The sequence below is a fragment of the Bacillus rossius genome, chromosome 1 (genome assembly GCF_032445375.1).
Source record: "Bacillus rossius redtenbacheri isolate Brsri chromosome 1, Brsri_v3, whole genome shotgun sequence".
NCBI classification, from domain to species: domain Eukaryota; kingdom Metazoa; phylum Arthropoda; class Insecta; order Phasmatodea; family Bacillidae; genus Bacillus; species Bacillus rossius.
In genome coordinates this window covers 220,024,042-220,046,668 of record NC_086330.1, presented here as the reverse complement: position 1 = coordinate 220,046,668, position 22,627 = coordinate 220,024,042, and the positions used below count along the sequence as shown (strand labels likewise).

The 22,627-nt window shown below is 39.8% G+C and overlaps 1 protein-coding gene across 1 annotated transcript in view; it reads right to left on the bottom strand.

Moving 5' to 3' along the window:
* The window catches only part of LOC134544984 (mitochondrial ribosome-associated GTPase 2), a 175,932-nt gene that overhangs the window by 118,966 nt on the left and 34,339 nt on the right, over positions 1 to 22,627 (bottom strand). Inside the window, exon 2 of the mRNA XM_063388538.1 lies at positions 16,498 to 16,684. Within this exon, the coding sequence (XP_063244608.1) occupies positions 16,498 to 16,684 (187 nt within the window). The remainder of the gene's footprint in view (positions 1 to 16,497; positions 16,685 to 22,627) is intronic.

Genomic DNA, 22,627 nt, shown 5'->3' with positions numbered 1-22,627 from the left:
GTGTATTAAGCCAAGATGGAAGTAGATCTGAAGACGTGACATTTTCGTACAGTGGAACAGGTATGGTTGGTTTAAATTTTACTCATTATGCATGGTTGGTTACAGATTGTCAATTTATTGTTGCACTTGAATTTATTAATTTATAATATAAAGGTGTGCCTTTGGACGTGCTGGTTTTCTCGGGGATCTCCCCATTTCCCCCAACCCTTTCATTCCAGTGCTGCTCCAAACTTAATCTCATGTCACATCACACCAACGATACAGGCCTAAGGCCTGCCTCCCTCGTGCTGTTTTACACGTTGGAGCTGTGTGAATGCGAAAGGTAATTTAGTCATGTTGGAGGGCTAGGAAATAGCATTTCCAATGCCCATTAAGTTTTTTCAATGTACTTAATAACCCTTCTCTGGAATGTGTTTTCTTTTAATATACAGGTAAATTGAAAAAAAAAAGTATAGCAACTCTCCAAATAAACTGATATTCCTAACCAACTTCAACGCAGTTCAAAAGCAAGGGAGGCGGCCTGCTTAGGCACTGACCAAAATCTGTCATTCACTCACATACTTAAATAGACTTAATGTTTTCTAGTGGAATATTTTTTAAATAACACATTTATTTCATTTTAATTTTCTGTTACTAAGAGGGAGAGTCGGTATAATATTGTGATTTTATACAGTATTAAACTAACGTTAAGGTTGTTGGAACATGAAAAATGGATCATTTTAATTTTGCACGTAAACGTGTTAGTTTTGCAGTCGTTGCTAGTGCCTGCGATACTCCGAAATTTTTTAGCTTGCATATTATCCCTGTATAAAGGCATATGTCAAAATCTAAATTAGCTCATTACAAAGATGCATCTCCACCAAAACCCATTGGCTTCATGAAATTAAATAATTTAAACTAGTATTAAATGTTATGGACTGTACGCTTAAAGTTTTAAAAAACTCAAAAGAATATATTTTTGAAATTCTTAAAAAAATATCTGAAAAACAAGCAAAAATATTTGATATTTAGCCAATTTTTGCAAATGCAAAATCATGTAGCATCTTGTTTTTATTACTTTTATCAAATAGCCTGTGTCATTATTATGTGCAAATTATTACAAACCAATTGATTATATTGGGAAAAGGGGGGGTGGGGGGGGGAATTAAGTCACCATAATGTACACATATTAACTTTGACATGCCTTTCCGATAAAAATAAAAGATCCTTCCTAATTTCTCTCAATTTAAGTTTTTTCTCACTTCGTTCTACATTATTAGACCCCTGTTTAAAAGTTTTATAGAACTACTTTCTTGCACAAGGAAAGGATAACCTTTACAGGGTAGGTAAAAGTACTTAACATTTTTTTTTCAGTATGTGTTTGTGTCTGTGTGTGGCCATCTATTCATAAGGAATAGATGCCGACCTCTGTGGTGCAATCCATACCTCGTTGGTCTGGGTTGCCAGCGGGCTGATTACGAACACCATCGACGACTAGCGTTATTCTTCACGCGGTAACGAAACACGTATCGCATTTGGTGATTACGACCCACCTTGCGATATGCGTTTCGTTATTTTCCACGGTAACGCTAACCTGCGATACGAATCCATGACGTCAGAGGACAAGCAACAATTGAACAATTAATATGTTCGTCGAACAGACTATTTTGTAAGTGAATCATGAATACTTAGTGTTACTGGGAACAAAATAATATTTTTTAATGCACTAATTTCTTAAATAAAGTCTTTTAAGCTTTTTTGCTGCCTTTTTCGTAGAAGTTTAAATTAAAAATGCAGTTAAAGAGTTCGCGTCGTCATTGTGGCTAACTGCGTATTGCCATGTAAACATAAACATCGAACGAGAAGCATGTTTGAACTTCAATAGAATGAAAATGAGTCCACTCTACAGGTTACAAAATTAAAGGAACAACTAATTACCAGGAACCCGTGTCTGTTTTTATTTAACCTATTATTGATATGATATGAAGAGTGGAATTTAAAAAATATTTAGTCAAGTTTGGTGTGCTTGTGTAAAAACATAACCTTATACGTCAAAGTTATACATATATGTGGTTAATGATATATTTAAGTGGTTATTAGCATACCTAATAAAAACAACACTTTTTAACATACTTCCAGCGGTGAGCTTTCTAGTTTATGTAATCTAATCAGTTAATATTTTATAAATATATTTTAATACTCATGTGCTTTCGTGGATTTTATATACAAGTGTTATGAAACAATGTTTCCAAGATATTAGTACCATTCGTAAATAAAAATAATTTTGCTAATATGTATATCATAGGTCACTCAAACATTTTTTACTCCCTTCGTACACTTGGTAAAGTTTAATTACAGTAAATTATTTAAATTTGTGGTTTTCTTGATTAGAGTACACATGCCGCTATTAAAGAGTACACTGTGTTGAATATTTGTGTTCTCAGTTAAAATAAGCCTTAGAGTGGCACTGGTAAAGTTACAAATCATGGTGTGGTTTATTAAGAGCCACAGAGAGTTTGCAGCCAATTTTTCTTCAAATAATGAATGTGAAGCTTGCATGTATCTGTGGATTTAACTGGCAAAGAGGCTTAACAAACGTTTAGGGACATTAAAAACCATTGACCATTGGCAAAATATTAGTTTTTACAATTTTTATGTAAGCAGCAGCCTTCAATTACAATGGAGAAGATATGGGCTACTATTTGTATTTTTATTTTTTAAGTCTGTTTTAAACTGTTCAGTGTGTTGGGTTGCATATTCTAAGGATAAAATTAGGCCCATGTTTCAATTTAAAAAGATTGACATTTTAAACAGTTATTATGGAACAGTTCTTGAAAATTTTCAGTGTAAGAACAGTTTTTTTTTATAATCTGAGGATATGAAAGTTCATTGCTATGTTTTTTTTAAATTGCTGTTTAATTTAATCTCACCAATGACTTAAACAAGTAAAACTAAGTACTGAGTAATTAGAGTAAGTACTGAGTAAAGAACTTTGTTTTCAAGATGGCATTCAAGTTGGTTAATGATCCAACATGTATGTAAATTATTAATATGCTGCAATTATTTTAAAAACTGTCTTGAAATATTCAATAATTTTAATTCTCCTCCCCCCCCCTTTTTTTTTCCATTAAGATAAATTAATAGATTACTTTTCTCAGCAAGTTTAGAAATTGATGGTTTGATATGTAAAATAATATTCAGTTTGAACAATTTCTGATGTACATGCATACCAATTATTTAATCCATTTTTTTTAAATTCAGTAATGGATCAACATGATATATGCTGCAATAAAAAGAGCAGCTTAAGCAATAGCTGCTAAGATAACAGCTGGCAATATTATCCAAGTTATATTTCTGAGCAGCCTTGACCAGAGAATTATCCAAATCTTCGGTACAGCATCATCATTGGGAACGATGTAGATTCTAGAAGGTGGTTTTGTCCCTCAACCTCTGGTAGACATTATATTGTGGTAGTCATGCATTTTGTTTATCCTATACTTTTCCAAATATTTATTTGAAAATCAAATATATATTTTTTTCAATACTGGTATGCTTCCAATTTTGTTGTTTGAGATTGGTGTAGTGGGTTTAAAATAAGAGTGGTGAAAATTAAGTAGGTAGTTAAGATACCTGAAAGTTGACAGAGAAATTGGAGGTGTGCTACATTTAAAATGAAACACAAAAAAAATGACTTGCATGAACATGGAAGTGTTAATAGTTCATATTAAAAAAAAAAAAATTAAAGTTGTTCTACTCAGAAGTGTATGCAGAATTTTGTTATGAGTGAGAAAGGGGGATGGGGAGGAGGAAAGTGGTATAGAAGCACTTAGCCTGCTGTTGGCTTTATTTTTTTTGCGGGGTGGTGTTTGAGGGGGGGGGGGGGGGGAGAATATAGATTTTTCTTTTAGGATTTTGGGGGAGGCATATATTCCTCTTGCCCCTGCATATACCCCTGGTAGGTTCATTGTTAAAACAAGACCTCTTACAATCCTTGTGTTTTCATAAGATAGCCAAGAAACCTAAGAGTTTTTTTATGCATATTTGTTATAATGGCCATCAGTCACAATCAGTTACAAATTAATTTACTGTATTAGTCTTTTATTTAAGTTAAATTTTACTTAATATAGTTAATTAAGCTGTTCAAAGGCTTCATCACACATTTTAAGAAACATTTGATTTGATCTCTAAATACTAGCTAACCTTTATAAAAATTATTATTTTAATATTCACACACATCTAAGCACAGATTTAATGGTTATTGGTTATTCTGATGATAAATAGAAAGATAAGAACAGTGAGTGATGATAAAAATTCATAAGATGCAGTGTGTTGACTGTGGAGGTGCAAGGAATGGAGCTGTACCAAACTTTATCGCAAGATGAATCATACTAAGTCAATATTTGTTCCTGAATTATCTAGCTAAATGCAATGTGTGTCATTTAATTTGTTTGTACTTGTCTCAGTCTCAATAAACATACCTACATTGATTCTAAACTTACAATAATAAAAATTAGTTCAAAATATTTTTTTTATATTCGTCCACATGAAACAATGTCTATACTGTATACAAATGGGCTCACTGGCAACAACAAGCAGTTGTACCTGCAGGAACTTGCATTGATAGTCAGCTAGTCTAATGAAATTCTTCCATGTTATATCTTGTTTACACAAAAAAAAAGTAAAGAATGGTTATATACAAGCATTGTGAAATCTTTGACTGGAGAAACCTTGATAATACTTTTAGTCAGCATACTTTATAGAATGTGTACTTTGTTATTAGCACCTCCTTTATTATAACTCTGCCTCTATGATACCTAGTGTAACCTATACAATTCATACTGGTAATGATCAATAGTACAATTTAAAAATAATAAAAAAAAAGATCAGTTCAGCAGCAAACAATGGTTCAAAAAAGCCACTGCCAACTCTCTCAGGACAATGAGATCATCTGCTGAAACCAGAAAACAAAAAGTTAACATGTGTTTAATATAATATCCAAGTTATACTCAAAAGTAACATGGAAATGAGTGAACACTTATTTTCACAATTTCTTTAATAAATGCAACAAACTTGATAACAAAGTATTTATTAAATTGCATAGCTCGTTTCTTCATGTTTCTTCATTTTCTAAGGTTTTCCAACTGCTATGAGGGTGCAATCTGGCAATTCGAAGGGATTTTGATGGTTTCTTAACAATCTTCTCTGCCTTCTCCTCCAGTTCGATAGCTAGCAGAAAGGCAGCAAAGGCCATTGTGTAGAACCTGAAATATTTTCAAACATTAGGTAAATAAATTAGTGTAATATAGTTTGGTAGGCTACTAATTGTTAACAAGAGGGCCTGATTAATAAAAATAATTTTTAAGATGGTATTATTGAGCTAATATTCCTCGATGTAACGCATAACTGCATTTATTTTTCTTTAATTTCTAAAAACAATTTTAACTTTTCGACTTCTTTTCCAACAATTCTCCATGAGTATGTTGTAATTCTTCAAGCAGTTAAACTAGAAATATGCCATTTTAATAGCTTGTTAGGTTAGGTAAATCAAAAAATTTAGACATGAGAATGATTGGTTGGCTTAAGTAAGCTACATTAAAAATACTGTGTGATTTTGTGAACTGTTTCTTAAGTTATGTTACCAACAAAAATAATAGGTATAAACTGTAGTGTGGTTGGTTAGGTTAGAGTTAGCTGTGTTACAATATTATATAATTCTTAAAAACTGTTAAAATGAGTTCACAGTATATTTAATATAACTACCATAACCTAATAAACTGTCTACACTACTTTCAAGTATTTGTAGTTAACCTAATCAAACCAGCCATTCCCACCATTAAGTTTGTTAGATGAATTAAAAATAACAAAAAATAGTGTGGATCTGTGTGAATGGTTAGTTAAGTTAGGTTAGGTACATTAATTGTACTACAAAATATGTGTGGATGGTTGGTTAGGTGAGGTAAGCTTAATTTTCTATTAGTAAAACAATGTTACAGTATTGATAGCCTATGTTAATTATTGGAATTAATGTCTGAAAACTAATAAATAATTTAAAAAAAACATATGGACAAGTAGCTTTTCACCAGATTTACCTCATTATACAATATTTAAAATGTAGCTAACCTAACCAACTGTAGACATGAATAGGTTTGCAGTATTTTAAGTGTAGCTAACCACACATAACCAACAATTTAAACAGTAAACAACTTGAAATATCTCAACAGAAATAAGTATCAAGGTTAATAATAGGAACTCAAAATTACCGTTTTCATAAACTTATTTTTATCATAAAGCCTCGCCTCCCCTACATAAAAGCTCGAAATGTTATTTAATAGAATCATCCTGTTTAAGGAGGGGAATTCATAAATAAATTATTCATCAAGTTATTTGTTTTATGATCAGCCCCACTTGTTAACAATTAGGTACCCATGTTAACACACTTACGTAATAGAGCCAATATGTAAATGAATGAGCACAATTGAACACACAAGGAGGCCGGAAATAGCTTTCTGAAACTAAATAGAGAAATATACAATTTACTGTCTGAAGTCTACAATCGCACAGATTAAACAAAAATGCATGTTGAGCAAATACCCAAACACTAAATATACATAAGCAGCCTATTTGAACTATTTATAGCTATGTTGAGTTCATAATGTGCGTGTAAATAATATCGCTCTTTAGGTTAGGATTAATTTGATAAGCTATGACACGGCATTTATTAATATTCTTACCTACTTTGATCGTATTTAAACCACTTCATAATTATTCCACACAAACTATGCATCGAAAACAATGATTTCATGGTACAATTAATAAACAGAAATAGCATGTTAAGAATTATGTTCGCGGGTTAAATATGCACACGCTAACCTAAAACAATTGTTTACGTTTAACTTCATCGCTTTACATCGTACTCGACTATATTTAAAACAATAATGTGCGATTATAATGACGTTTTTAGGACGGGAGGACATTATTTTTAAGAGTAATTATATCACTTACCTCACATTCGCTTCGTATCACCACTTGAAATGCTCGTGATATATAACGTAGCTCCGGTGCGATAAATATCACTTGAAAAGTGTGCTCGTAATCAAGTTTGCGATATATACCGCCACAACGTCATCAATATTCGAAGTTTAACGAAACAGGATGTGTTCGTAATCATGTTGCTGGTTCCTGCGATATTCTTCGCAAACCTTCGTTATTTATCGCAAGTTATAACGCAAAGTGTGTGCTCGTAATCAGCCCGCAGGGGTCCCCGGTTCAAATATGAACCCAGGCATCAATGTTTGTGTTGTCCTGCACATCGTTTTACCTTCACAGGCTCTCAAGATATGGATTTAAATGGGACGTGAAACGCTCTTCCATCAGGAACATATTTAAAAGAGTAAAAAAATATTTATTTATATAACTCGTGTGCGGGGGGTGGGGCCGGCAGGAGTATGAATTTTGGACCCGGGCCTGCTGTTTTGAGTTTTCCATTGTTTATGAAATCACTTTAGACTAATCTATTTAAGGTCCATGCATTGTAGTGGAGAATGGAGAGATTTGGTTAGACAAATATTATTTCTAGAGCCTATGATGGTGATTGATATGTAGGATTTATTGTATTAACTTTTGAGCTTTGTAACAATTACCTAAATAAGTAGCTTTTTTATTTTTTATAGGTGCATACCAAGAAATTGCTGACAGAAAAAAACTTTCTGGAGCACAGTATCGTAAAAGAAAGGCCGAGAAAGAAAAATCAGCACTGAACCAAGAAGGCTCATTTCTGAAATACTTACATCGTGACATTTCAGACAAAGAACATGAAAATTCAGATAAAGACTGTCAATATTCAGATAAACATAGTGAGCATTCAGACAAATGTTCTGAAAATTCGGACAAACCCATTGTGGAATATACGAAGAAACCTATTGCTAACACTGGAGGAAGTAATAGTATGAATGTAGGAAATGAGGCTGCTGTCTTAGAAACCAAAGAAACTACGGCATTTGAAAATGAAAATGAAGAAATTTGTCACGCAGTTCATGATGAACAGAGTAAAGAAGAAATGATAGAATACCGTACCAGTTTTTCAATAGACTTTTGTGATCCTGCCACATGGGGAAAGTGTGATGATCGGTTGCGTGAAATTCTGGTAGAACATGGACCCGAACAAGTTAATGAGTTCAATTTCCGCTAGATGACAACAGAAGAAGGTTTTCAGTTGTTCACTACAAAAGGCGACTAATCAATGGCGAATCTCTTCATCGTCCATGGCTTCAATACTCGCCTTCAAAGGATGCAGTGTTCTGCTTCTGCTGCATAATATTTTTGAAAACAGTGCGATCAGCTTTAACCGGTACCGGTGTAAATGATTGGAAAAATTTGTCTGCTATCTTGGCAAGTCACGAAAAGACTAATGATCATATGACAAACTTTCAAGAATGGAAAGAACTAGAAACCAGATTGAAGAGAAGGAAAACTATTGATCAAGAACATTTGCGCCTGTCAACACGAGAAGAAAAGTTCTGGCATCAAGTCTTAGAAAACCTCATTGCATTAGTAAGGGTGCTTGGAGCACAGAACTTAGCATTTCGAGGTACACAAGAAAAGTTGTTTTCCTATGGTAATGGAAACTTTCTCAAATTTGTGGAAACCTGGCTTTGTTTGATCCTATAATGCATGAGCACCTCCGAAAAGTTCGTGATAAGGAGACTCACATTCATTACCTAGGAAAAAATATACAAAATGAATTTATCCAAATTTTGAGTAAAGTAGTGTATAATAGCCGATTCAAGGACAGGCTGAGGAGTGAGGAGCCGACCTTAAACTTTGGCCTTGACATTGAACTATAACCTTGAACCTTGACCTTGAAATTTGACTTTTACCTTTACGACCATCATGGATCCGCCATTTTATATTTCTAGAAATTTCCACCAACTTCGAATCGTGATGTCACCGTTGCACTTTTCGTCACGGCCGCCATATTGAATTCGAATATATTTGAAAACATATTTGAAAATTCAACATTACTTTTATATAACCGTACCGATTGTGCTGAAAATCGGTGGACGATCGTTAAATTACATAATATTAATAATTCAAACGACGAAAACATAATTGAAAAGTCAAATCGATGGTTGTTCCAATCGATATAAAAGATACAAAAAGGGCTCGTGGATTCATGTCTAATATCCGTCGCTGAAGACCAATGTTTTTTTTTTGCCCTTCATATTACTTCCATTGTCATATCCTTGACCACGCAAATTTTCTATTAGTAGGTTCATATCCGCAAACTTCTCAAGAATATTTGTGGTCAAACTAGCACCAGTAGTAACTGAAACAGGCACGAATCCCAAAAAGTGTTCTTTTATTTCAGACTAATTGGCATTAGTTATCAAAACAATTCGAACAATGATTGTCATCTGCTCAATATGGCTCACGTCGGGTGTACAGTCAAGCACAACAGAAAAGTATTTAGCACCTTGGACAGCAGATAGGATTTTTTCCTGGACAGCATTACTAGTAGTGTATAATAGCCGATTCAAGGACAGGCTGAGAAGGAGCCGACCTTGAACTTTGATCTTGACCTTGAACTTTAACCTTGAACCTTGACCTTTAACTTTGAACTTGACCTCGAACAATGACCTTTAAATTTGACCTTGACCCTTGACCTTGAAATTTGACCTTGAAATTTGACCTTGAATTTGAAATTTGACTTTTACCTTTACGAACATCATGGATCCGCCATTTTGTATTTCTAGAAATTTCCACCAACTTCGAATCGTGACATCACCGTTGCACTTTTCGTATCGGCCGCCATCTAGGATTCGAATTTTTTTTTCGAACTTCAACTTTTCGAAATTCGATGTAAACATCAGCCGCCATATTGTTTCGTCTGCTGGTGGCTGCCTTCTTGTTTCCGTCTGCTGGAGGCTGCAATCTTGTTTTCGTCTGCTGGAGGCCGCCATCTTGTGACGTCATATAGTTATGTTGGTCGCCACCAGGTAGCAGCAGGGATTATTTTTTTTCTTTAACTAAAATTTCTCATAGATGGGGCTGGGATTCGATCCGTGGGACGTGAAAAAGTAGAGGACGTCGAGGTTAGAAAGCAGGCACCTTACCAACCAGACCACGAGACCAGTTGGGATATAGGGGAATAAATAATCTATACATGCTACGTACTGATGGCACGTTTATGAGGAAAGGGGGGAGGGGTTTTTGCCTTCCTTAATGCATATCTAAGGCGCAACATTTGAAATTAAAATTATTATACTGCCGCCAGCATTATTTTCAACACAGACTACCAGACATTACCACCAGATGGCGCCAAATTCAAATATTAGTTAGGGAGTCGGCAGACAGGTGTGGCACGCCACCATCTTGGTTCTCAAGTTGGCTGGTAGATTTCGCTAATATCGCGCGCCAAATTCAAAAATTAGTTGTCAGAGGTGCCGCCATCTTGGTTCTCAAGTTGGCTGGTAGATGTCGCTAGTATCGCGCGCCAAATTCAAAAATTAGTTGCCAGAGGCGCCGCCATCTTGGTTATCAAGTTGGCTGGTAGATGTCGCTAGTATCGTGCGCCAAATTCAAAAATTAGTTTCCAGAGGTGCCGCCATCTTGGTTCTCGAGTTGGCTGGTAGATGTCGCTAGTATCGCGCGCCAAATTCAAAAATTAGTTGTCAGGGGTGCCGCCATCTTGGTTCTCAAGTTGACTGGTAGATGGCATCACCATCGCCATCTATTAGTTCATATAATCGATACCAGATGGCATCACCATCGCCATCTTTAGTTCCTAGTGTTGCTACCAGAGCGTGCCACTGTCGCCATCTTTAATTCTTAAAGTTACCACCTGAGCACGCCAAATTCAAATTCAAAAACCTAGTTGGTAGATAGCGTCACTAGCTACCATCTTGGCCGGAGAGGTGTGACATGATGCATCAAAGTATACGTACCCTTATGCGCATCAGACTCACACACGAGAATTTTTATTGTCAAAGTCCCTGAATGTATGCTTATAGGGGATTAATCGTTTAACTGTATATACCTATTAAGTAAATAACCTACAAGTGTTATGTAATCAGTCGAGACAAGTCGGGAACGAGTCGAGATAAGTCTAGACGGAGTAAGTCTAGACAGTCGAGACAAGTCGGGGGGACAAGACGAGACAAGTCGGTAGCCTGTATTCACCAAGTTCTCCGTTGCCGTCACTGCCACCAGGGTATCTGACGAGTCCTAATTAATATACTCGTACACATCCTACCTCTATGACTTCTATAATCAGACTGACCATACCTACTCCAAAAGGACATATATATATTACACCCACATGAAAACATTTGATAACCATCAAGAATGACAACATACAAAAAAAATTAACCATCACTAAAAAATTTCCCAACATTAATTACAATAAAAAAAGTCCGGTAAGATACTCTATTGTGTCTATAATTTAATAAATGATGATATAATATTTATAAAATATTGGTGTTTTGAATAGTGTTGTGTGGAGTCTCTCTCTCTTCTTCTCGTAGTGGCGGAAGACATCTCGAAGGTAGTGTTAGAATTTATGTATTAAAGCAATCACTCTAGCTGAGGAGATTAATAACTTATAGTTACAATTTTTTAAAAATACTCTGAATTTAAAACAATTTTTAATAAGAGGGACCATTTAATGGTTTTTTGAAATTAAAGCAAAAAACGTAAATGTTAAACACATATTTATTTAAATCATATTACAAACAGCAAGGGATAAGAAAAATCACTTATTTAAAAGAAGTAAATAATGAGTAATAAAATTACCTAATATCCACACACTACACATCATAGTGAAAAAGTCAACATAACCTATTTACATTAACCAGAGACTCAATACCTAAATATTAAGCATAACTACAAGTTACATATAGTATAATATACTCTGAAATACATAATAAAGAGAAAATTTATATAAATAACATTATACTTTGCTTAATAGTTCCAGAAGTAATGAACGCACTGCTACACGAGCAATTTCAACAGTTGTTTCATCACTAGTGTTTTCTGTGGAACATACTTGAGTGGTATCTTCACTGATCGGACCTAGATGACTGAGATCTCGGGTTCGACTCTTGTGAGATGTAGGAAGGCGAAGCTGACGCCGAAGTTTAGGCTGGACTGCTACTGATGTGGTAGGTGCTGGCGATGTGGGAGTCATCTGGGTACAGGCAGTCGATGTCTGTACTGACGAAGTCTGACCACATGCAGATGATGGCGGTGACTGAATAGCTGGTAGGTTGAATGCACCTGCGAAAACCTCTTGAGGCGTTGCAGGGAGAACTGTATCGTCTCTCATCATATTCACACTACAATGTCCATAGTCCAGACAGTTGATAACTTCTAGAGGCATATCTTGAGGTCCTGGGTTTAAAACCTGTTTCACGTGAAACACAGTGTCACAACTCTCCGAAAAATGTTTTAAAACCCCATCGATCCACTCACTATAATCAACAGTGCCTAGCCCAGGTGTTACACTGGAGTATATCCTGTTCGGTTGAAAGTTAGACATCTTGGTTAACTACTTCTACTGTAGGTCCTTACACCACCACAGTTTCAGCTCGACTGCCATCGCACGAGTCGAGGGTCGTATTTAAAAATATATGTATCACTTGGATAAATATGTCTGTTATGCAATTCCATAGAGGAGAGCATTTATTAGAACAGTCCATTGTTAAAATTATTTTCAGTTCTATGTTAGACTCTATGAAATGTTAATTGCCAATTCAGTCTCGTTGATACAGTTAGACATTAGATTCGCTCATAGCATGAGATGCGATGTCCGTGCTGGTCTCCCCACAATTGATGGAGGTGATGGTCTCTCTGTAATTGATGTAGGAGCTGATTGACGAGATGCAATTGGCAGTAGTTCGACAGCATCGTTACTAACGATGGTTTGTGGTAACATTGGTTCACGAGCAGGATGATTTGAGGTTACATCTCCAAAAACTTGATGTGATGACTCTATTGGTGAACGATCACTCTCAGGGGATCGTCCCCACGGTTCTTCACGTGACCACCGTCGCCCACGTTGTCTGCAGTACTCGATTTCAAACCAATTGTGTAGAAATGTTTCCTCATCCTCTGCTTCACTTGGTATGTCCTCTAAGGGTATGGTCCTAATACATTCACACGTATTCCACCACAAACTGTCGAAATCAATGTCATGGCGTGAAGACATAATCACAACCTTTCCGACTCGACTACAATGCACGAGCCCCTCAAATTGCTTCTTAGCTTACAAATTTAACTGTAGGGAGTGAAGCGGTAGAGCCTACACAGTAGAAAGCTGCAGGATGTGTACCAATGATGGTTAACGTAGGTGGTGCTGTGAATAAGCCCTTCACACTGTTCCTTCCAACTAATAACTGCCTCCGGATCCGTGTTGCGCCGCAACTCGCACCTTACTGAGAAATAGTCTGGTTCCGAGCTTATAGTTTCAGTCGCTGATGCAGCCTTAGGTGCTTCTAATGTTGTAGGGAATGTACTATCGGGTCTTAGATAATGGACGACACAATCTACCTTGTTGCAGGATGTCTCGATGATGTCCGGAGCCTCCTCGTCACAATCACTGGTCCAGTGATGACCGAAGTTGCAGACCTCTGGTTGGAAGTAGCCATCCTCGGTGACGTAGTGCACACGGCGGTTTCACGGCATTACTTCCGCGTACTTTGCAGTTGGATCGAACGGCATTTGCTTGAATTTTTAGCAGCAGCTATATACCCACACGACTATGTGTTGACTGCTGTGTCTCGGGTGTTAACCTCAATTTATACCGCTAGGACCCCCCTCCAGTCCAGTCACATGTACCGTTGCTTCCATTTTTGTCCCCCCCCCCCCCCCCAACTTGCTGATGGCCTCCAAGATTACAAAATGGTGATCAACCATCCAAGCCCTAAGCATGCTCACATTGTGTCTTGAGATCGGACCTGGACATCCAAGTTACATGGAGTATAATATACTCTGAAATACATAATATAGAGAAAATTGATATAAATAACATTATACTTTGCTTAATAGTTCCAGAAGTAATGAACGCACTGCTTGACCAGTGACAGGTGTAACTACGTATTAAAAAATTTATTTTCCATTACCTTACGTGGAATTTATTAATCATTCACTCTACGAAAAACAACTCAAGACAATATACCTGACCAACAAATTAAATACAGTACCACTATGCTTTACATTAAAGTCTAATTTTTCGATAATCTGAATAACCTATAAATCGTTCATGTACAAAACCACACATACAGGCCAATTGTCTATGGACCATGAGACCAAGGCATGACAATATCAGACGTATAGGCTAGTCATTTCAGGACCAGCAGGACCTTCTTCGTCTTTGGATAATTACAGTCATTTAGACCATAAATTAAATTTTTATACATACTAACAGCACATTTTGGAAGCAGAATCAAAAGAGGCAGCACATTTGGAAACACCATAAACAAAAAGGTAGCACATTTTGGAAGCACCATCAACGAAAAGGCAGCACATTTTGGAAGCACCATCAAAAGGGCAGCACATTTTGGAAGAACAATCAAAAAAGGCAGCACATTTGGAAGCACCATCAACAAAAAGGAAGCACATTTTGGAAGCACCATCAAAAAGGCAACACATTTGGAAACACAAGTTACAAGAACTAAGTCTTAGTTAGAAATCAGAATAAAAGAAATAAAAACATTAAATTTTTACTTTTAATATTTAATTTATTTCTTAACATTATACAAATACAAATAAAATAAGCCATTATTGTATGTAGCCAGCTTTCCTCAGTTCTATGAGTATGAAGGATATTTCTTTTATGCACGAATAGTTTCCTGCACAAAGCCAGCCATGTAGAAAGAAGTCTTAGCCGGTCAACCAATAAGTTTGGATCTTTCCACGATGTGTAATCAATCTCTTCCACCACCATCTTAGTTGCTTGTTTATTATAAATACTTTTAATATCACAATCGTCCCAGTGATCATAATGAGCATTATCAGATTTATTTATAATAACACGTCGTTTCCATCGTTTCGGTCTCAGTACACCGCCACATTCTTCGATCTTGTCAGCTATAGGTGCTTCATCACAGTCTATGCTTTTGTCAACAGCCTCAGAGTCACTGTAACAATCACTGTAGAAGACATCCTCTTCACCCAGATTACCGTATGAATTCGATATCGATGATGCCGAAGTGTCATTATCGTCTTCATGCTTCCTTTTTTTAGGAGTCCATCACTTTTTCAAAGAAGGAAAATCTACTAAATTCGGCTGGAATGTATTCTCACTTTTCACGTTAAGGATTCTTCCATTGTCTTCATTCTTCCATGAATCATAATCGTCCTTCAATTTAAGTTCTTCGTCGAGATCGGAAGAGCCACAAACATAATCTCTCCCAAGACAAGGAAAATAATTGTCGTAATGCAGATCACTATTCCCTAGTCTATTAGATCCATCGTTGTCCTCTAGCTTGTATGGAAGCTTGATGTTACAAGTTCTCTCATGTATTTTTAAGCTCTCTCTCCCCGTAAACGACTTGCTACATCGAACGCAACTTATCACATTGCGTACCTAGGGGATTTTTAACACAGTCATTCTTCTCGTGTTGTCTTCCATTCTTTCTCAAGATAAATTCTTTGCTGCAAAACTTACACCTGTGTCCTTTCGATACAGCGACAGACACCGAATCTGGATTCATATTAGTTACTGTGACTAATGTTAGATACAAACCGCCAGTTTTCCAATTGGAACCATTACTTAAATATATTTTTTTTAATATTTCTTCAGCGAGAGTTAAGTTATCTCATGCAAAGGTACTTGTTGTAAGTAGTTCTGCTTTTCAAGAACAGATGACACCACGTGTTGCTTGCAGGTAAATATTATTTATTTATTTCATGCGGGATGCAGGATGCTCACTAACGATCGCAATAGAGGGATGGCTTCGCTAGGCTCCAAGGAGAAGGAAGTTTGTTCTTCCAGTTAGTGTTTCTCAGATTTCTCAGGGCATATTATTATTTGACTGTATAATTCTTAAATGTTTTTGTTTTAAGTCAAATATTTTATACACCTGACATTTATTGTGTCTATTTCTTTAGTCAAAATGATTGGAATAAAAACACATACTTTTCACGCAATGGTAAAATATCAAAAATATCATGAGCGATACAAACACAAGCAAAGCCACGGGTTATTAGCTAATGGTAAAATATAAGTAAATACCAATACCCTTAAGCTGAGCGAGCATAAAAGTGGGTTGCTAACTAGTACAAAATAAAAAAATATATCAAAGTAATAACAGGGAGTGGGTAGGCCTATGGCAAAAATGGATCCATTTAATTGTAAGGGCATCCTTCAACGACATTATAAGGACTACGAGAATTTAAAAGAAAGGGTGTTAAGGATAGGAATGAGAAGTGTGTGGTCTGAATGGATCTCCTTCGGGAGTGTTCTAAAAAAAGCCATAACACCTTTGACTCCATACTTGTCAAGCTGCTGATGTGACTCACCAGGCCGACGTTCGCCATGCTGCTGAGTTCCAGGACATAGTCAAGCTGCTCTCCCTCAGCTCCACACTCTGCTACTTTGGGACTCTGCAGGGTGTCTGAGGTAAAGAAGTGGTTGCCATGGCCACCTGCACCTCCACGAGCCGCCACAAACATGCAGCCCTCGTGCTGAAGATCTGCTACCACTGTCCTGCCAGCAGCCCGCACCACCGTCCCAACTGGTACCTGCATGACATCATTACATCACAACCACCAGCCTATCCACGAGATGGCATGAACATGCAACCCTCATACTGCAGATCCACTACCACTGTCCTATCCTGGCTCCACCATCGACACTGGAACCCAAATGACTTAATTAGATCATTATCATCTGCCTGTATCGGTGCAAACCACTGTTAATGTTTGTCCATTACCCAAGTAAAAATCTGACGTGGTTCATTGGCCCATATTCAGTGATTACGAGGTCGAGCCTGTGTCTGGGTCAGTGTCCTCCACCCAGGCAATAAATGAATATTTTAGCTCAAGAGCTATTTAACAGTCCGCGGGTAAAGTATATAATGGCCCAGGTGGGCTATTCCGACACTCTGCGAGCACCATCTAGTCAATGGTGTGTTACTCGTGGCCCGCCAGCTACCACTACCCAATGCCAACTTCACTGTATGACTTAGTGTCCTTATGTAATTCTAGAACATAACTAGTTGCATGTACATAACTACATAACATTAAGGACAAGAAGCAGCATGCAAACGTCGCTGTCGACATAGTGCTGAGGAACTGTAAAGTGGAGGCGAATTGCCACTCGCTGGCTGAGCCTGAGGCAAGGTGTGGGAGCCAGCTTTACAGATGCTCCCTGCAGTCCCCTTGAGGTCAGGCACGAACTCTGTACAGCGGGTATGTGGGGTCGCTGTCATGTGTTGTGTGTCAGGTGAAGTGTCATGAGCAACATACAAATGGTCGGAGGCCTTCCTCGCCACACACCAGTGGGGGAAAAAGTGGACTGGAAGCGAGTGGAACTCGCCAGCCACCCGAGATTAAAAACCTGGGTTTGTCTCACTACGAGTGTGGAGGAAATGATAACTCCCTGCCACTCCCCCATCCTCAGGGCCTCTGGGAACAGTCGGGAAATAATAGGGAGCAGGCACCACCCCACCTAAAATGAAGGGGATGTGGAAGAGGGAACTGAGGTCCTGCCATCGTCGATGGAGGAGCACTCAAGAGTGCACAGAAGAGAGTGCAGACCTAGACTTAGAAATCCTTCTAGGGAACACCTCTGGGAATGTGTCCAGGAGCACAGAAGCATCAAAAAAATTCGACTGGCCCACCAGAAGCTCACGCAAGTTGCTCCTGAGAGACAAGGCAAACTTAACCCCTATCCCCCCAACTTAAAGGAAGAGCAGGATGGGCGCACCCCTGCCACCAAATAGCCCGCTATCACTGGACTCTCCGGTGACCCATGCGGGCATTCCAATGGGGGACATCACACCCACAGTCCCACTCCCCTGGGAGAAGACCAAACCTTGACCTTACATCTCAGGGATGATGCCAGTACAGAAAGTTTCATGATTGTCCAGGGTCACTGGCAAACCAAGCGACAGTGCTTACTGGCCCACCACTGCAGTTGCCGCCACCCCAGCTCAAGACTTCGGAGCCATGACCTCAACTGAACCAGACTCAGTCAACCGCAAAACCAAATAAGACGAAATGGTCATACAAAAAGAAGTGTACTACAAATGCATAATGCAAATCTGCAAATACTCCTGCAGGTAGGACCATACCTTTTTGTTTACATGGAGCAAGTTCCTTCCAATAAGAATACAAGCAAATGCAGAATTTGTGGTTGTGCGAAAAATAAATTATCACCACCATTGACCTCCCAGCATTTTCGTATAGCACAAACCGCACCATGTAGTGCAGTCTGTGCTAGGCATGTTCTGCAAGAAGTCCTAGAGGCCGATGAAGTGCCAGTAATAAGATGGGAACAGATCACACAAGCCTGTGATGGTCCTGGCACACAATCACGGTCGACCTTTCTCACACCTGTTTTTGTAATTCATTTACATCTGGGCACGTCGGTAGATGGCATACGCAAGCTGATGAGGGCTGGGCATATCTACTGTATGTTGTACCATACCACCCTAAGACCCCAGTGGTAGCACAGTGTTACCATTGCCTAAAATTCACACACATGGAACAACTGCAACATGCATGAAATGTGCAGCAGGGCACTTGTGCAGTGAATGCAAAAAAAACCTAAGAGACCCAGACAATTCTGGTAACTGTGGTGGGCCACACACTGCCAACTTCAAGAAATGTTCCAAATACAAAGCCAAAATGCAAGAATTGCTACGAGGCTTCAATTCTCTAAGGCACAACTCGCGGCCACGGGATGACTCCCAGTCAGAGGCACTGCAGGGGGTCTCGACAGTAGGGCTGGCACCCAAGCTATCAGGAACCATCCTGCTGTATGACCCACGACTTTCGCGGGGATGGCCAGGAGGGGGGGGGGGGGTCCACCGACGACCATACAGGCTGCAACAAGTGCTATGATGGGGGTGGGGTCACCCTCTCCATCTTGCTCTGCGGGCGGGGGACTGATGCAGGCCAATGGGGTTGTGGCATAGCCTGGAGTAGCTGGGGTTTTCCCAGTTGACCAAGTGGGGGAGGGGGCCCAGATCCACTCCCATCCACTGCTCACCACCCACCAGGAAAGGTGGAAGGTGGGAGGACATGCACTAAGATATCCATTGCTTGGCTGGGGGCAGGACCAGGGGAGAGGATTACCCCCACACCCATCGCGACATGAGTCTTCAGACAGGTGCAGTGAATGGTGTGATAAGGTGGATTGGGCAGTGCATATCACCCCCTCTGTGGCCTAGCAATGGTGAACTCGTGTGGGAAAGTCGCAGGAACACTAGGAGTGAGGCTGCCTCCCTTCCTCCTTGTGCAGTGCATTCCAGCAGAGGCCACCGAGACTACTCCAGGAGCCAAGCATGGTGCAGAAAACTCATCGCACCTAAACTCACACATAAAAATGAGTGGAGGACCCACCAAATAGGCATGAGGCCTGCCAATCAGCCTAGCCAACAAGCCCAGAGCCCAGTAGTGTCCATGGGTGAAATTCTCGCCTCCCAATGGGAAGCAGACTTGCCCTGCATGCTGCAAACATTCTCCCCTTACATAATCAGACTTCGCATTGTCACTGACCTGCACCAGTGGCTTCACATATGCTTCGAAGCACATGAAATCCAGTACTACCTGGTGTAGTTTTCACACCTACACACATTGGACAGCCTGGCTAAGGTGCTTCCAACACCAGGAGGCAATCTACTGCTCATGGCGAAAACAGTTTCATGAGGAAGATCTTGTGGTAGTAGTTGGTCACAGCCCAAACTTCATCATGGCTGAGGACCTCAATGAAAAAAAACACTGAGTTGAATTCCAGATGCACAGGTACAGTAGATAGGCACCTGGCTACATGCCACGAATGATGACTACACAGTGAAAGCCCTAACAGAGCCCACCATCTACCCATACAGGGAAGGCTCCAAAATATATTAGATATAACCATCACCAATGAATCACACCATAATTTCAACTTAATCTCACTAAGAAAGCTAGAATGTGACCATAATCTGGTCCCCTATGAGGTGATTCTATCGTCTAATGCACAACCGAAACGAAACCAACAGTTTACGACAATGCTGGAAGACATTCATTTCCCTGAAATAGACCTAAATAACCCAGGAGATGTAGACATGGCTGTGGGTGATTTTACAACTACGCTCCATGATCGGTAAACGACACTTCGGAAATTAGAAGGTGAGAGCTACTCAAGTTAAAAACACCCTGCAATAGAGATGCTGGAATCCCACAAAAATGCAGCCTGCCATTTGAACCAGTGCACATGCATGGCAGAGGCCAAGCGAACATAAAACCGCCTCAAAACAAAACTACAGTAGGACACCCAGTGCCTCCGCATAGACAAATGGCAAATCCATGTCCGGACTGCAGGACAAACACAGCAAGGAGTATGGAAGCTAGTAAACACACTCAGAAGAGGAGTCGAAGCAAAGGGGAGTCAAAGAAAAGGACAGTCCTCGGCCATACATGGCCTCGACGGAATGGTGTACACAGCCACGGAGAAGGCATAAGTTATAGCGAAGGCCTTAAAGAGGCAGTTTCCCCCAAACAACAAGCCACAAAACGAATTCACAAATGAGGTGTAAGAAGTGCACTTCCACCTTAGGGGCCTCGCCGTGCCAGCCCTTGCTCCCTTAGAGTATGCCACAGTCCAAGAACTTCAGCATATGCTCAGAGACCTTAAGCATGAAAGGACCCAGGAGCTGACAATGTCTCCAACATGATGTTGAAAAAGCTCCCTCAGAGGGTGCTTAGCTTCCTGGCATGAATCCTCACTGCATTACTGGTAATGGAAAACTTCCCTCAGGCTTGGAAAGTGTCACAAATAATCGTGCTGCCAAAGCCAGGGAAGGATACTACCTCCCCCCAAAAAAGGAAGGCCCAGCAGCCACTTTAGTGCCCTTATGAATATGGCAGAGATAAACCGTGTGCAAGCAGAGGAATAGGACATCATCCCAGCCTACCAGTTCGACTTCCGCAAGGGGCACTCGACGATCCAGCCACTGACCCACCTTGTAGAGACAACCACACAAGATTGCAATGCCAGGGAGCACACTCATGCAGTTATACTTGACATTGAAAAAGCATTTGACAAGGTATGGCACACCAGTCTGGTGTACAAGATGCTGGAAATCTGCTTCCCACCCCACTACATGCTGCTAGTAGCCAGCTTCTTAGCTGGTCATACATTTAGACTGAAAGTGGAAAGGTCTCTCTCTGTCCCCGCACATTCATGAGCAGAATGCTACAGGGCATGCATTTAAGTGCGTTTCTGTATGCTTTATACATAACGATCTCCTGATGGCTTAAGGCCTCAAGCTACAAATATGCCGACGACACAGATGTCTACACGACCAGGGCTCATAGTACCCAGATTCAACTGAAGCTACAAGGCTACCTCGAGTGCTGGAAGTCTGGATCGAGCACTGGAGAGTCAAGGCAAATGCCCAGAAATCCTACGACATTATCCTCACCAAGCACAGGCCACACCCACCTTTGACTCTTCACCTATTCGAAACACCGACCCCATTGCCCCAAACAGTCAAGAACCTGGGCCTCGCTCGATTCGCGGCTCATGTGACGACACATGACAAATCTCGTGTGACAGTGCAGGCGAAGAACAGGGGCTCTTCTATCTCCTATTCAAAGGCAAGTTAAACTCAAATCGAGAAAAAGTTAGAATATACACAGCGACTATCCTCCCAGCCATTTCGTATCAGCTGATGTTGGAGCTACATAGCAACAAAAATACTGTATTAGCTCCAAGTGGCCTAAAGCACAGTTCTCCAGATTATAACAGGGCTTGACATTTACACCCCATTAGAGTCCTTCATCGCCTGATTCTATTCATCGTCCAACAAATTCTCTCAAAAAACATCCACTTCTACATTGCGGGCAGGGCTCACGAAAGTGCCCTCTTTCAGGAACTAGGAGCCTAAGACCCAGAGGAGGTTGTCAGCTAAAAGAGACCACGATTGGCATGAGTGACTGTGCACCAGAAAACCAGCAAAATCAAGATGGGGTTGGGAACAGTGGCGAGAACCCACTGAGGGTCTCGTGGGATCAAGGCGATCCCTGGCACCCCAAAACACCCCCAACAGGGCAGAGGAGGACTCGGAGAGCCAGCTGGCCTTCCCCGCAGTCCCAGCACTGCATCTGGCTTGTACAGTGTATACGAGTACCAGCTTGTGCTCTGCCGTGCCACCTGTAACTACAACACCACAAAACCAACACGATCACAAATTGTCCATATACATGTATTACAGCCACATAAATGGCGAAATAGGGGATGCATTACAAATACACATTGGTTGCACCAGACCATAGCTACCAAAGGGCAGACACAATGAATTCTGCAAGCACACTATGAAACAGTGATAGCCAAGCTCCCCTACAAGGAGCATACATGAGCAGGGGCCCACAAATCAATGTGCCCAAATGGGCAAGAGCCAACCAAAGTGGATAAAGTGGCCCAGCAGTGCAGGAGGAG